This window comes from Alternaria alternata (assembly GCF_001642055.1).
Source record: "Alternaria alternata strain SRC1lrK2f unplaced genomic scaffold CC77scaffold_32, whole genome shotgun sequence".
In the NCBI taxonomy this organism is placed as follows: domain Eukaryota; kingdom Fungi; phylum Ascomycota; class Dothideomycetes; order Pleosporales; family Pleosporaceae; genus Alternaria; species Alternaria alternata.
The window spans coordinates 53,069-68,228 of record NW_017306221.1 but is presented as its reverse complement, the minus strand read 5'-3'; the positions used below and the strand labels follow the sequence as shown (position 1 = coordinate 68,228).

Genomic DNA, 15,160 nt, shown 5'->3' with positions numbered 1-15,160 from the left:
AGGCCACAGATCTCCAGGCCATAGATGATGCGGCGAATGATACGACGTCATGAGACTTCTTGGTCGGCAGCGCAAGCAATATACATGCCGCAGCGCAATAGATTAAACCGCCCGAGGTGAACCGGGAAACTCAACCTCGTAAACCAGCGTTGAGCCCTGTTTTCATCTACTGAACCGGGTTGCAGGTATTCGCTCTGTGGGGGCGCCACACGCATCGCGACGTCGAAAAACATAGTAATGAAGATTTCGCAGCGCAATGGAGGTTGCATGGCTCGGGAGGATGCTGAGGTGGAGGCACACGCGAAGGCTTGTGTTGGAGCGCGCTAAGGGCCAGAGCAACCGAGCTCCGCCTTCTCTAGACTCTACCCAACCACGTCCCACGAACCACCCGCCCACCGAACCCTCATCTGCGCTAAGTACCATTGCAGTTGCACCGACCGACCGCCATGGACGCGACAATGTTCATATATGAAGTCGAGACAATCTAGTACCCCTCCGTCTCTAGTCAGCCTCAATCTTGCGTTCGCTTCTAACGACGTCAAGACATTCCAAGCTTGTACTGCACCAAGAGCCACCGGCACAGACCCAGGACCCTGCTCGGCAACCGGAGTACACTGCCTAGTACCCGTTGGTAGCACATCACCTCTAATACACCATCATCAAATGTGGAGGCGGGCCGAGTCAGGAGGCAGCACGTTCTGTGCATGCTTCGAGAAGATCTGGGGGCGCAGGTACCATGTCGACATGGTCAACTGACCGAAAGTATGTCTGGGGAAGTTTTGAAACGCATCAACGGCGGCATCACGGACATTGACACCGGCTGAAGTAATTTGGGTATTGATGAAGGCTAAGTTGATCGCCAGTACTAGGGTTGAGCGAGAACATACATATATGTCTTCCTGACGACGGTGTTGTTCTTCACGCACTCCATCTCACAATCTCTTCTTCGGTCAAGATGCTATCCAACATCCTTCTTACTGCTGCGCTCGCAGCAGGCGTGGCTCAGGCCTTGCCCCAAGCGACCAGTGTCACGAAGACTACCTCTACGGCTCGCGCCACGACCACCGCTGCAGCAACTGGTAACCCTTTTGCTGGCAAGGACTTCTACGCCAACCCATACTACTCGTCTGAAGTCTACACTCTGGCCATGCCTTCGCTTGCTGCATCTTTGAAACCCGCTGCATCCGCCGTCGCCAAAGTCGGTTCATTCGTTTGGATGGACACGATGGCCAAGGTGCCCACCATGGACACCTACCTCGCCGATATCAAGGCCAAGAACGCTGCAGGAGCAAAGCTCATGGGAACCTTTGTCGTCTACGACCTGCCCGACCGCGACTGCGCAGCCCTTGCTTCCAACGGCGAGCTCAAGATCGCCGAAGGCGGTGCAGACAAGTACAAGACGCAGTACATTGACAAGATTGCCGCCATCATCAAGAAGTACCCGGACGTCAAGATCAACCTTGCCATTGAGCCCGATTCTCTGGCTAACATGATCACAAACATGGGCGTTCAAAAGTGCGCAAACGCCGCGTCAACCTACAAAGACCTCACTGTCTACGCCCTCAAGACACTCAACTTCCCCAACGTGGACATGTACCTCGATGGCGGTCACGCCGGCTGGCTAGGCTGGGACGCCAACATCGGGCCAGCTGCAAAGCTATACGCCGAGGTATACAAGGCGGCTGGCTCGCCCCGTGGCGTCCGTGGTATCGTCACCAACGTCAGCAACTACAACGCCTTCCGCATCGCTACCTGCCCTGCCATTACCCAAGGAAGCAAGAACTGCGACGAGGAGCGCTTCATCAATGCTTTCGCTCCTTTGCTGAAGGCTGAAGGTTTCCCAGCTCACTTCATCGTCGACACTGGACGCAGCGGTAAGCAGCCCACTGGCCAGCAGGCTTGGGGTGACTGGTGCAATGTTTCGGGCGCTGGCTTTGGCATCCGCCCTACTACTAACACTGACAATGCGCTTGTCGATGCTTTCGTTTGGGTCAAGCCCGGTGGCGAGGTATGTAATGGTCTTTTGAAAGGTTGTCTGATGAAATGCATGCTAACGGTAGTGTAGTCTGATGGTACTTCTGACCAGTCTGCTGCGAGATACGATGGCTTCTGCGGCAAGGCTTCTGCTTTCAAGCCTGCGCCTGAGGCGGGTACTTGGTTCCAGGCTTACTTTGAGATGTTATTGAAGAACGCCAACCCTGCTCTCGCATAGAGTGGAAACACTGGGGTTGAATAGAAGATTGGGACTAGACCTGTGTAAGCATAGAAGGGAGAGTCAGAGGATGCACTGTACATAGCCACGATAGCATCTTACTCTTCAAAGCCAAGATTGAACGAACTTGTGAATGAGGAATTGGTATGATTGGTCTCTTCGCGTTTGTCAAGCTCTCCTCTGTGTCGACTTCAGTGTATGCAGCTGTTCATGTTCAGCCCTGGTGTGTACCCACGTGGGGGTCTGGCAGCGGGAAGCCACATGTCTTGGCGGAGCTAACAACGGCCGATCTTCACTTTCGCGCGACTCTACGCCACACTTGACCTGACAGGCCGCCCCCCACTACTCCTTCACCACTACCCTTTGACGTACTAAACCGAATCATCATTTGCGCGCATCGCTTCCCCCTACACGTGCGATTGCTCCACGCTCGTTCACCTCGCAGCGCACCCATTGCGCCCACCAGACACTCATGCGGCTCCAGTTCTATCGATAAGGCAGCGGAGAGGGCAATGCAACGCCCCCAGCTTTCACCTCTGCGGTCGAGACTGCTTCCATACCTCGCCGCTACAGGCGCCTGTATCGCGCTATGGAGCTCCCCGATACCTGGCGCCCACGCTGCCGAAGTCCCTGCGGCCCCCGACCACGACGTCCTTGATAGCCCCGTACTTTACGCCCTTCCCAACGGCGAAATGTCGCAGATTGGGCATGGAGGACACAATCGCATAGAGAGTGACGGCTATGAGCCGGACTTTGCCTACCTCGATCGCAGTCTGATTGGGCGGCAGGCCGACGTGCTTGACACGTTGGTCAACAACGAGGGGATGCCAAAGGACATCAACCCGGAGGAGACGATGCACTTTGTGTTCAAGAAGGGCGAATTGCGCGTGAGAAGTGCTCTTGACGTTCCCACGGAAGCTCTGGAAGCACGGGGAACGGAGAATGTTTCGGACGGAGTTGGATCGGCGGATGATGTTGCGCCTGGCACAGGCAATGCGAGTGACGAGGATGAGGCTGGACTGGACAAGCGCCAGTCTGGTGGCAGTCGCGTCTGGCTAACTGCCAACACTTGTCGTCAGCCTATGCCGAACGGAAATACGACGGACGCCATGAAGAACCATCCTCAGCTCGTCATGTACGTCTCCACATCAGCGCAGAATCAGCGGCCAGGCCCAGATGCAACGCAAGACACTCTAACCAACATAACGGGCGTGCTGTTCGATGGTGGCTACGCCAGTTTTGAGCTCAATGCTACGTCAGATGTGTACATTGGCATTGGAGCGCCCAAGCTAGAAGAAGACTGGTTCGGCAGCTGGCATTTTGAACTGGCTGCCAGCACCGACGGACCCTACCACAGCTACAACGCCACTGAACCGTTCCTGTACATGGTGGATACTGACAGCGAGTCTGCGTTATTCATCACGTACGACCTGGGCGATTCGAACAAGACGGAGGATGTCGATAAATGGAAGGCGCAGAACCCTTTCCACATGTACGCTTTTCCAGATGACGAGTGGACTCCAGTTACGGGGCTGGAACGGTCATATTGCGCGCTCAAGGAACAGTTCAATGTGAACACCACGAGGAACTTCACCATTGACACGAGTATCACGACGAAGTTTAGCGGCGACAGCTTCATGCCCAAGAGCCAGTTCCATGTCAGGAACTTGCAAGCCGCGAAGACATACAATGGTTTCGTAGTAGTTGAGGGGAGCCAAGAGCCACTATACATTGACCGCGTAGGCACAACGCGAGGCGGAGGCCGGGTCTTCCAGGCCTTCAACTGGACCACAAAAGCCGGTTCGTAACACACTCTCCCCCACTCAATCGCTCTACTAACGACCATACCCAGACGACTCCTGCCAAGTCCTCTTCGACCTCGACTTTTGTGACACGGTCGCCTACGCCGTACCATCCAACACCCGCTTCAAATACAACGACACGGCCCTTGCAACAATCTACGACGATCAAGCCCGTGAGTACTACGACAACTTCACAAAGTCGCTGGCACAGGTTGCTTGCGACACCGTCTCTGAATCGCAATACTCGCTCGCCCGCACCTGCGACGACTGTGCAAAAGACTACAAATCCTGGCTCTGCATGGTTCTCATGCCGCGCTGCGAGGACTGGACCGCAAACGACTCGTCGCTCGTCCCGCGTAATGTCAAGACACCTTTTGCCAATGGCTCCTTGCCCGACATGATTCCTGGCTTCAACGACAGCGCGGCGTTTGCTCGCAGTAGGAATCCGCTCATCGACGAGGTCATCCAACCGGGTCCGTACAAGGAGATGAAGCCCTGTGAGGACATGTGCTTTGATATTGTGAGGAGTTGTCCTGCGCAGATGGGGTTTAGTTGTCCGAATGGGGCGCAGAGGGAGAGCATGTATGGCCGGAGGGATCCGGATAATGATCGGTTGACGTGTAATTTTCCGGGAGCGGTCGTCAAGTTGAATGCGAATAGTAGTGGCGAGGCGTTGGGGGTGCAGATGCAGGGTGTGATGGCTGTTGTTGGTATAGTCGCTGCTATGTTGTTGGTTTGAGATGGAAAGAAGACGTTGTGCTCCCCTGGCATTCAGGTAGAGAAGTGCATGGGGGCTAGCATTGTCCTGGCGTTGCAACGAATATCATATATGACCTTTGCTTCACCAAGGTATCTCACACACTAAACTCCAACCTGTTTCCCGCAAAGTCTCGTGCAAAGAACCTCGTTGGATACTCGACGCCCTCCGCCCCACTATTCTTCGCACCAGGCTTATCAGCCATCAATGGCGCGCTCTCGCTCTCCCCTTTTCTCTCAAAGTGCTCCCATACCCTGATTTGCAGCTCGTTCAGCGCTTCTACGCTCCCAACCCGGAAACAAGGGTGGCGTGAGGAAGGATGAGCAAAGTCCTCGGGCTTGCCGATTGCGACGTGGACTTGCTGGCCTGATGTGCCGATGTCGAACCAGGCGAGTGTTTCGCGCTGGAGATGGGGTACGGGGCGTGGTGTGAGGCCGAGGGTTTGGGAGTAGAATTCGTGGGCGAGGTGGAGGGTTGATGCGGGGACCACGAGGTTGATGTGGTGAATGCCTGTTATCATGTTGGACGAAGGTGTGAGATGGATTGGTTGTGTGGTTGATGGCTGGGGGGTATGAGGACTTGGCGCTGCACGATGGGGTGAATGCTGATTGCGGGGTCAAGACGTGGAGGCGGGCGCAAGCCCCCAGGCTACTGGTAGTGAGTCGTTGAAAACGATGATTAGCCTGCGCCTCATGCAACATATCTCACCCAATGAACACTCAGCTTTGTATGCTGTCGACAAGATGATTGCCTGGATGCAGTATACGCTCAGCCTCTTACGTCCTCCGAAGCCAGATACGTGCTGCTGTGGTTTCATCAGTCTGGCCTGCTTACCCCGCATAGCAGGCTGCCAGTGCTACTTACATACTCTGATATAGAGTGCAATCAAACCATATTTACCATTCAGACGACACATTTAGCTATCACATTCTAGATAGCAGCGGGAATGTCATCTACCACGCTGCCCAGCGCATACGATTCTTCTTTGTCTGGTGTGAACCACGTCTGTGATGAGTGCAGCAATATGGGTCACGAGATTAAGCAGCTTTGTGAAGGCAATAACCTCGAGATTCGCAAGTCCCGAGTATCAGTGCAGCGAAATAGATCGATTTGTGCATTCTGTGAGGTGATCGCATCTCATTTTCGGCTCGAATCTGGAGAGGACGAAGGAGATTTCAAAATCCACAATGCAGATATCTACGGATCATTACACGGATTGAATATTTGGGATGGAGAGCGTCCCGGGTTTCAACATCTCGAGCTGGATGTTTTCACCATGGAAGGTTTGAAGCCGTTCCTTCTTTCCGATGATAGAAAGATAATCCTAAGGCTGATTATGGACTCAGGTAGCATTCCCGCCACCACCAAGCATATTACAGGTAGATGTATCAGGGCCGCTTCGAATCTTGACCAAGCGAGAAATTGGTTAGATAACTGCCTTCTCAACCATAACCACGGCTCGAATGCAGCTACCACCCGTCCGGCTAGATTGGTGGCAGTAGGTGCTGCTGACGGGTCTGAGTTCATCAGGATTGTAAATGGCTCAGATGCAGACACAGAATACTTAGCAGTCAGCTATCGCTGGGGGAACGAGACGTTGCTTACTACAACCGAAACCCTCGAACTATTTCACACCTCAATACCTTGGGTGCAACTCCCTCAAACATTCAAAGACGCTATCTTTATCGCACGCCAGCTCGGTATAGGCCATGTGTGGATAGACTCTCTGTGTATTATCCAAGACAAGTTGGACGATTGGGAAATCGAGTCAGCTAAGATGGCAGACATCTACAAGAGCGCTCTTTTGACTATCATGGCTGCCTCCGCATCAGACAGTCAAGGAAGCCTCTTCCGATATCGTCATACGACCAAGGAATTGGCAGTTTTACCATACACGGATGCCAGTGGAGCAACACAGTTTAGTGTTCTCGTTCGTAAAGCACTCCCATACTATCAGAGCTTTATATCCGCCACCCAGCTGTTCCGGCGCGGCTGGGTTTTCCAGGAGCGATTAATGTCGAGAAGGAAGTTGATCTTTGGCAAAGACCAAACATACTGGGAGTGTAGCGACGTTGTCCAGTCTGAGTCGAAGAAACCAAATCAACCCCGGCATGAAGCTTGGAAGACGAGAATCACCGGGACGTTTCGAGCCTTCTCTGACCCAATATGCAAAGCTGTCGGCGTAGACCATGACGGATCACCGGAATCCTTGTGGGAAACTGTAGTGTTGCAATATTCTCCATGCGCCCTGACCTACGAAGCAGACAGACTTCCTGCTCTGAGCGGACTTGCGCGAACATTCGCACAACGATTCGGTGGCACTTATGCCGCAGGACTGTGGAAAGAACACATGCCCAACAGCCTTTTGTGGTATGTATCTTCAGGACGATCGAGAGCGACCTGCAAAGGGGAATACTGTGCCCCATCGTGGTCTTGGGCATCGACAATGAATCAGGTTGTTTTCCATGGACTTGGTGGGAACAGCGAACTGGAGATCATAAGCATCAACATAAAACTCGCCGGTCAGGATCCATATGGCAGAGTTTGCCCCGGTAGTTGCATGTGCGTTCGAGGTAGATTGCGCAGGGGCAGAATGGTCGAGGGAGAGAGATATGGACCAGCAGTGTGTCTGAAAACTGGACACAAACTCTTGGAAAGCAGAATATTCATGGACAGAGACAACAAAGACCTGCCTGTCGAAGTCGTCTACTTGGAGGTCACAAGCGGCAACGGTAAGAGACATGACATTGCGATTTGTCTCTTGCTACGTGGAACAGGAGCAGACAAACATTTTCGAAGAGTAGGCTTGGCTACTCTTGAGCCCGTTCGTCGAGACGAAGAATACCTCTTTCACGGCCTTCATAAAGAAGTTATCACATTAGTGTAATTCAAAGATACCTTCCCATCTTCAATTGTACTGGTTGTTCATACATACAAGCATTAGTAAGGAAATCACTTCCTTAGAGGTAGTTCCTCTAATACCGAAGTCTAGACTAGCTTTGAGAGTAGTTGTGAACTTTAGCTCTAAATTTCTTGTTACCTTTACTATTTATATAATACAGGAAGTATTTTAGAGTTCAAGTAATATACATCTAACTGTAAAAGTGACGAATACATTCGATGTTGTGGTGGAATCCTACTGTAAAGCGTGGGGTTGCGATCTTTTAGGGGGCAAATCTTGTTAGCCGCCTTAGCTATGCTGTTGGGTGTCACTTCGGGGCGCTCCAAAGACCGGTCTAGAAGCGTGGGATGAGTGCATGTTTATGTTAGGCTGTAGGCTGTAGTCGCGGTGGAGATGTCGCAGTGCATGCCAAGGAGCCAATCATCTGTCTTCTGTCTCAGCTATGATATATGTGGCTGACAACGGGACCAGCAACATGTGTGCCATGGCGAAGCGAAAGCTGAAAAATAAATGAGAAGAAACTGTATAAGAGCAGGGTGATCTCCGACTGCATGCTTATAATTGATCCACATTCGGCAGTAACATCTCTGCTCGTATAAAATGACCTTCGTGCATTTTACTTCCGACCACCCAGGGCTCGACTTAGGCAACCTTCTAAGTCTCTGGACACTCGCCCTTGCTCCTCTCATTGCCCACGTAATAGCAGGCGCCCCGGAGCCAATATACCTCTGCGCCAAGCCACCAAGATGGATCGACTATGCTGTATTCTGGAACCCTACATCAATCATCTGGCGTTACTTTATCATATCCGATCGCAGGATTCGTGCCAGAAACTGGAATCGCGAAATTCTGGCCTCGTCCAATGCGCTTTTTTGGACGACGAATGGCTGGAATGGAAGTGAAGATATGATAAGAGAGGGGGGGAAGTATTGTGTAAGGTTACCGCCTAAAAGTCACGCAGAGCTGTTGTCGAAGTCGTTCATGAAAACTGTAATCGTGACATTGCAGGGCGTGCAGGCTTTGTACGAGTTGCTCTTAACGGAGGAATTCAACAACGACATGAATTTGGCTACCGTGTTCCTGCCACTTGCGCTGCTGGGTCTCATACGGCTTCCCTCAGCTCTCTGGATCACGGATGGTTTCGCGTACAATCACTACGACATAAATCTAAGCAACAAGAGGGCCAGTCAAGTCACCACAACGACAAAAGCAGGATACCACGAGTTGAGCACCGTACCATTGTCAGACGACGACACGCCTCAGTGGCCACCTCAGACAAGGGACGATACCAGCTACGAAGAATTCCGCCCTCGGACAAGCATTCATGGCTACATCGCGAGAATCATCTTCTTAACTCCACTACTAGGCATGGCGAGCCTAAGCGGCTTGTGGACCTATCGGCTTTTGAAAAATACCATTTACTATTCCACTTACATTACCGGCACGGGACTCTTTTCACTCATGCTCTGGTGCACCTTCAGCTTCGGAAGTGCCGTCATCTTCATCCTCAATATCGCAAGAGCACAGGATAGAACTACCGTCGTTCCTGGAGTGTCGACGTTGTGGTACCGCTTATACTCCGCTATCCTTTTCCTTCTCATGCTCGCATTGTTCATCACGGCGAGTATCGAGACTAAACAAACATGGTGCGGAAAAATCACCATCTTGTACGATTACGACGTCTGCCCTTGGATCTCGTACCTACCGCAAGACACATACATGTACTTCAATGCGACGGCTAAAGATGGCTCGCGCAGTTGGACAGGCTACATTAACGCGACGAAGGCGTATTTGGCCGGTGATTACTTTTTGAGAGCTGTGAATGCCTCCCTTGATGCTACCCCTGAGACCGCGCACGCGTTTCTAAATCAGAGTTTAGAAGAGTTTATGAGAAACGTCGATAGTTAGGAGGATTGTATTAAGCAAAGTACCAAGTAAGATATTGCGTACAGGTCAGACAAATCAGTGCGCAAGGCTTTAGAGTTCCTCGCTTTTTAGCTCAAGAAGCACAGCTGACGATTCCTGAATATATTGAAGCAGGGACCGGTAAGCATGCCCTGCGTTTGTGGGTGTGGACTACGGACCCATGGTGTCGAAAACTCTGTTGAGATTAGATGGTCATGGAGACAAGAGAGTCAAGATTCTCATTTGGGATGTACGCGAGATTATCTGTTGTCATAGCATCGTGCAAGCATACTCACGATGTGAAACCCATCTCACACAGCACTCCCAGCTAACGGATTCCTGGTGGTAGCCCTCATGTCACATGCAGAAAAGGTTTTCGAACTCGTCCAAGTATATACTACATAGCGCGATCTACAGCAAAGATCAAACTCGTACGCGTTTTTCCTCCCAGAAATGCTACAAGTCAATTACAATAAAAACGCCGCCCATATGCTCAAAGGGTATCGCTCGTACCGAATGCTTTTTGGTGGCTGGATCGGGGGAAGCGAGCCGAACCAGATGTATGTCCCAAACCATGAAACGCCATGTCAGTTCTTCCATTGCCATCACATCAGCTCTTGTTGCACACTCCTCCGCTCCCCATTCTTACATGCACAATCTCCACATCTTTCGATCAAGCAGACACCAGAGGTCCATGAAAGTCCCTCAACGCAGCAACAAGATCATCCTCGCGCATCAACTGCAGCAGCAGCTTCTCCTGCACCTCCTTCCACTTTCTCAAATCATCCAACTCGCGTGTGCTCAGCCATTTTTCTTCGTTTCCAACGACATCAGAGCGCTCGGCTTTGGTAAGGGTGAACTCAATCTTCTCCCTTTCGTACCTGATCCTCTGCAAGATTCTCACCATACCCTTGTATGTATCATGCAGCAACTTCTCCCTCGCGCGCTGCCGATCGTACCACACGAGATGGAGCGAGTGTTTTGCTTCGCGGCGATCTACCTTGGGTATCTCTTGTGTTTGAACGAAACCTTGAATAGTAAGATCATTCACAATGCCCCGGACGTCTGCAGCCGACATCATCATTACGTTGCACATGGCTCTCTCATCCAGTCTACCCTTTTTGCGCAGGGCGCGTACGAGCTTAACTCCCAACGAGCCTTTGCGTGCCGAGATGGTGTTTTCGATTTCCGTTTGTATCATCTGGCGGGCGATTTCGTCAAACTCAATGTGCCATTGTGAGAAGCCAGCACGAGAATGCCAGGTAACGAAGTGGAAGGGATCTTCAGCCAACATCTGGATGTGTTTATCCACCACCTTGGTCCTCTCTTCCATGTTCAGTTTTGCGGGATCGGTCGGTTGCGTCCAGACGTTTGTGCGGTTGACATGCCCTTTACGGGTGATTTGCACAGCGGCGTTGGGGTCGATGCCCTCGAAGATATCGAGATCACCGCGCTCGCGGCTGAGCTTCGTCGCAACGTCGCGCGCGGTCACAAGGAAGCGAGGGTCAATCGAGGCGTCGCCAGATTCGCCGCCGGGGAGAGGTGGATCGGGCCATTCTTCCCAGCACCGGGGTGTCTTGGATTCGAGCATGCGCAACATGGTTTGGTACACACGCGCGGTGACGGATCCCAGACGTTGCTCTACGAGGTGTACAAGCTGCTCCGACCGCATGGCGACTGCAATCTTCTCCGGGTTGACGCGTATGACAAGATCGTCGTCGGATGAGGGCGTTGCGTAGCCATTTGCGCCGTTCATCTTCATGCGCTTGTTGGCGCCGTTGGCTTGTCCGCCCTTTGCGAACTTGGGGACCGTGAGCCATTCGTCACGCATTGCCCGTTTACGTTCCAGGGTCCCTCTGTTAACGACGTCTTTGTCTTTGGTACCGGTGGGTGTGATACCTGCATTGTCTTGCTCGATGGACTCTTGGTAGAGCATGTCGTGCATGTCACCTGGGGACAGGTATTGCGTTTCGGTCACTGTCCTGACCCACCCACGCTCTATCAATAGCTGTATGAGCTCGTATAGCTCGTCGACAGAGGTGATGTCGCTGTCATCCTGCTCTTGCCCAGGCTCTTCTGGCGCGCCGTTGTGGGTTACGCTGTCGACCTTTGACGCCTTGTCGGCCTTGTGTACGCCGTTAGTTTTTCCATGGCCGTTTGTGAGGTCTGGCTTTGCGTCGTCCAACTCGGACGGCATGCCGTTCGCGACGCCATTTGTCTTCACTGTTCCGTTGACGTGGTTGCCGTTGGTCCGTTTCCGCTTGGAGCCTGCGCCGTTGGCAGTGCCGTTGTCTGAGTCATCGTCGCTTTCGGTTTCGGGCGGGAAGTAAGCTTCCTTCAAATCGGCGATGCGCGTGTGGCCGAGGGCAAGCAGGTTGGACATGACATTTGCGGCTTTCTTGCCGAAGCGGTCTTCGACCAGTTTGACAACCTTGCCGAAGCGGACGATTGCGTAGGAATTTTGCCAGTCGATCTCATAGTAGGTCAAGGGCGCATCGCTGCCGGAGTGGAAGATGAGGTGCTGCTGGAGGAGGATGACGAGGCCGTACTTGATCTGTCGCCCGTTCAAGTAGGAAGCGCGTGCGATGGATGCGAGACTTTGGCGCCCATGACGCGCGAGGATTGAATAGACGCGCTACGAGTAGTTAGAACAGTGTGGTTGAATGCGCCCGTCGCATGCCTGAAGTAGGAAGATTTCTGCGCCTGAGCGCGACAACGCGCGGAAGATAGTCGGGTCAGGAAGATTGTTCGGTCAGACATACAGCCGCAAGTTCACCGTAGACATCCTCGACCAGGAAGGTGCAGAGTTCAGCAAGGACCTGGAGGATGGTTGGTTATGATTCATTCGTCTGGCGCATAGGCGCGGCGGCGTCGCATCTTACCGGAGTCTCTCGCTGGTTGTAAGACATGTTTGGGCCTAGATATTTGCCAGATATCTAGGATGGAGTAATGCTACCGTGGAGACATTGGTGGGCGCGTCTTGATTGCTGTGGTCGAAAAGTGATCTAGTGGTCTTGAAAATGATGGCGGGTGGGGTCGTTCCTTCCCAAGCTCCGGCCAATGGGGAAATGAGCGATTCGCACTTACCTGTCTTGGCGCCTACGAACTTTACGACGACAAAGCTACTACGCCTCACTACCAGACGCCATTCCATCCATTGTCGTCCCCAACACCCGAATCAGCCCTCCGCCAGGCGCCTTTCACACGATGCTCTCCCGAACGACCGCCTGCCGGGGCGCGCAGCGTGCCGCCCGCGTGCCGCCCGTCTCCCAGTGCCAGCGCCGCGGACTCGCTGCCCCAGCTTCAGGCTCCTTTCAGTACCAGTCCGGCGAGGCCAAGGGCGTCAAGTACGCCAGCAGAGACTTTGCCGGCCCTACAACGACGCTGGCCTTGGTTGCAAAGGCCGGCACGCGCTTCCAGCCGCTGCCTGGCCTGACCGAGGGTCTTGCCAACTTCGCTTTCCGGGTACGAACATCTTGTCCAGCAACAAGGCATCCAAGAGCCAACTGACGCTCTGGAACTAGGGAACCGAGAGACGGTCGACGCTGCGCATTGTCCGCGAGTCGGAGCTTCTGGGCGCCAGCCTCAACGCCCACCACTCGCGCGAGAACCTCGTGCTCGAGGCCAAGTTCCTCCGCGATGACCTGCCCTACTTTGTCGAGCTGCTCGGCGAGGTCGCCAGCTCCACCAAGTACCAGCGTATGAACCTTGAAATGACTCAATGGAGATGGAATTGACACAGCACAGCCCACGTCTACGCCGAAGAGGTCCTCCCCATGATCAACTTCGCCCACAAGAAATTCCTCGCCAGCGTCACCGACATGGCCACCCAGTCTGCCCACAGCCTTGCCTTCCACCGCGGCCTCGGTGTCCCCACTGCCTCGGCCGCGCCCACGCCCTACACCAAGTACCTCGACGCCGAGACTATTGAGTGGTACTCCAAGATTGCTTACGCGAAGCCCAACTTTGCTGTTGTAGCCAACGGTGCCGACCACGGCGAGTTCTCCAAGTGGGTCGGTGAGTTCTTCGAGAACGTGCCCAGCGCCCCTCTCCAGGAGTCCAGCATTGGTGCCGACCAATCCAAGTACTTTGGTGGTGAGGAGCGTATCGCGCACGACAGTGGTAACGCCATGGTCATTGGCTTCCCCGGCTCGAGCTCCTTCACCGGCAAGTTCTACAAGCCTGAAATCGCTGTCCTCAGCTCGCTGCTTGGTGGAGAGTCGGCCGTCAAATGGTCGCAGGGTTTCACCAAGCTCGGCCAGGCGGCTGCTCAGGGCGCCAAGGTCAAGACCACCAGCGCCATCTACTCCGACGCCGGCCTCCTCTACACCACCATCACCGGATCTGCCAAGGCTGTTGCCCAAACCGCCCAGGCCTCTGTTGATGCTATCAAGAAGATTGCCGCTGGTGAGATCTCAAGCGAAGAGGTGTCCAAGGCAAAGGCCGCTGCCAAGTTCAAGGAGCTCGAGCACGGCCAGGACATCCGCGCTGGTCTGGAGCTCACCGGCAACGGTTTGATCCACAACACTCAGCCGTACCAGATCGACGAGGTTGCTAAGAAGATCGATGGCGTAACAGAAGAGGCTGTCAAGAAGGTGAGTTTCTGCGACATCATTTCCAATGTGCTACGTGCTAACAAGACGTTCAGGCTGCCAAGGAACTCCTCGAGAACACCGCTTCCGTATCGTCCGTCGGTGATCTCTTCGTACTACCGTACGCTGCGGATCTCGGCCTCAAGGTGTAAATACAGTGATTATGTAGCGCAGTTAGATGGAGAATCTCGTTTGTGTAACATTATCTTGTGATAGTCCCTGATAGATGCGATCTCGTATGAGAGTTCTTTTGTTCGAAAACAGTCCAAGTTATGCTGTGCCTGCGTGAGACAACCTGTGGCATTTCTCCTTGTACGATTGATGCTGCTCTCGCCTGCCACGTGCCAGCGCGTCAACGCACGGACCAAACCGCCCAACATCGACGTCAACCCAAACACGTCTCACTGCACATCTCACAACAAGGCATCCCCGCCCCCACTCGCACCCCCACCGCCAACAGCCCATTGCACGTACCACCTGAAAGTCAGCTACAAAGTTCTCTTGTAGTGCGTTCCAGATCCAACCATGGCGCCAACTCTGTACCCTCGCGGCACTGTCAAGAAGATTGTTAAGGCGCATTCGAACCGGCAGATGAGCAAGAATGTGGATATACTGGTACGTCTGGTGGATACAGGTGAACCGAAGAGGAACGGAAAGCCATGCAAGAAAACAAGACTGACATGCAACACAGATCTACCTCAATTATGCGTTGTTCATGCAAGAGTACGTACCGACCACCTGACAATATTCCACTACGTGATGGCGACACGACGCCCATACCTTGCACTGCGATACGCAATGGGATCGATAGCGAGTTCTCTGAGAGATGCGGAACAGTGGGAGGGAAAGCGGGGGGAATCGGGATGTGTCGCCGTGGACGTTGGGGGGAAATTAGTGGAAAGGGAGACGTGGGCTGACGCGCAATCACAGACTCATCAACGAAGCGAGTATCAAAAGTAAACAACGTGGCGAAAGGGCTTTGTCAGCGAG

At 53.3% G+C, this 15,160-nt stretch overlaps 7 protein-coding genes across 7 annotated transcripts; 5 read left to right on the top strand and 2 right to left on the bottom strand.

The window, feature by feature from the left end:
• Nucleotides 1-955: 955 nt before the first annotated feature.
• Nucleotides 956-2,212, top strand: CC77DRAFT_1013983 (cellobiohydrolase II; the record flags this gene model as incomplete). The annotated part of the gene is made up of 2 exons (XM_018523871.1): nt 956-2,008; nt 2,066-2,212. 2 exons carry the CDS (start codon nt 956-958, stop codon nt 2,210-2,212), a joined length of 1,200 nt encoding a protein of 399 aa, XP_018379809.1.
• A 146-nt stretch (nt 2,213-2,358) lies between these two features.
• Nucleotides 2,359-5,152, top strand: CC77DRAFT_1082592 (hypothetical protein; the record flags this gene model as incomplete). Its single annotated transcript, XM_018529365.1, has 3 exons — nt 2,359-2,435; nt 2,544-4,012; nt 4,065-5,152. 3 exons carry the CDS (start codon nt 2,359-2,361, stop codon nt 4,751-4,753), a joined length of 2,235 nt encoding a protein of 744 aa, XP_018379808.1. The 3' UTR covers nt 4,754-5,152.
• On the bottom strand, nt 4,869-5,291 carry CC77DRAFT_948707 (putative glyoxalase family protein; the record flags this gene model as incomplete). Its single annotated transcript, XM_018535213.1, has 1 exon — nt 4,869-5,291. The coding sequence occupies one exon, from the start codon at nt 5,289-5,291 to the stop codon at nt 4,869-4,871; it is 423 nt and encodes a 140-aa protein (XP_018379807.1).
• A 1,008-nt stretch (nt 5,292-6,299) lies between these two features.
• Nucleotides 6,300-7,214, top strand: CC77DRAFT_896092 (HET-domain-containing protein; the record flags this gene model as incomplete). Its single annotated transcript, XM_018533531.1, has 1 exon — nt 6,300-7,214. A coding segment is annotated over one exon (915 nt), but the record flags the coding sequence as incomplete, so codon positions are not given.
• A 1,518-nt stretch (nt 7,215-8,732) lies between these two features.
• On the top strand, nt 8,733-9,581 carry CC77DRAFT_1013980 (hypothetical protein; the record flags this gene model as incomplete). The annotated part of the gene is made up of 1 exon (XM_018523870.1): nt 8,733-9,581. The coding sequence occupies one exon, from the start codon at nt 8,733-8,735 to the stop codon at nt 9,579-9,581; it is 849 nt and encodes a 282-aa protein (XP_018379805.1).
• Nucleotides 9,582-9,957: 376 nt separating this feature from the next.
• On the bottom strand, nt 9,958-12,574 carry CC77DRAFT_1025782 (hypothetical protein). Its single transcript, XM_018526138.1, has 3 exons — nt 12,461-12,574; nt 12,341-12,397; nt 9,958-12,213 (listed from the first exon to the last, which is right to left on the bottom strand). The coding sequence occupies exons 1-3, from the start codon at nt 12,485-12,487 to the stop codon at nt 10,252-10,254; spliced, it is 2,046 nt and encodes a 681-aa protein (XP_018379804.1). The 5' UTR covers nt 12,488-12,574; the 3' UTR covers nt 9,958-10,251.
• A 211-nt stretch (nt 12,575-12,785) lies between these two features.
• On the top strand, nt 12,786-14,912 carry CC77DRAFT_1013978 (cytochrome b-c1 complex subunit 2; the record flags this gene model as incomplete). The annotated part of the gene is made up of 6 exons (XM_018523869.1): nt 12,786-13,043; nt 13,103-13,277; nt 13,326-14,173; nt 14,227-14,316; nt 14,678-14,785; nt 14,862-14,912. The coding sequence occupies 6 exons, from the start codon at nt 12,786-12,788 to the stop codon at nt 14,910-14,912; spliced, it is 1,530 nt and encodes a 509-aa protein (XP_018379803.1).
• Between the last annotated feature and the right edge of the window lie 248 nt (nt 14,913-15,160).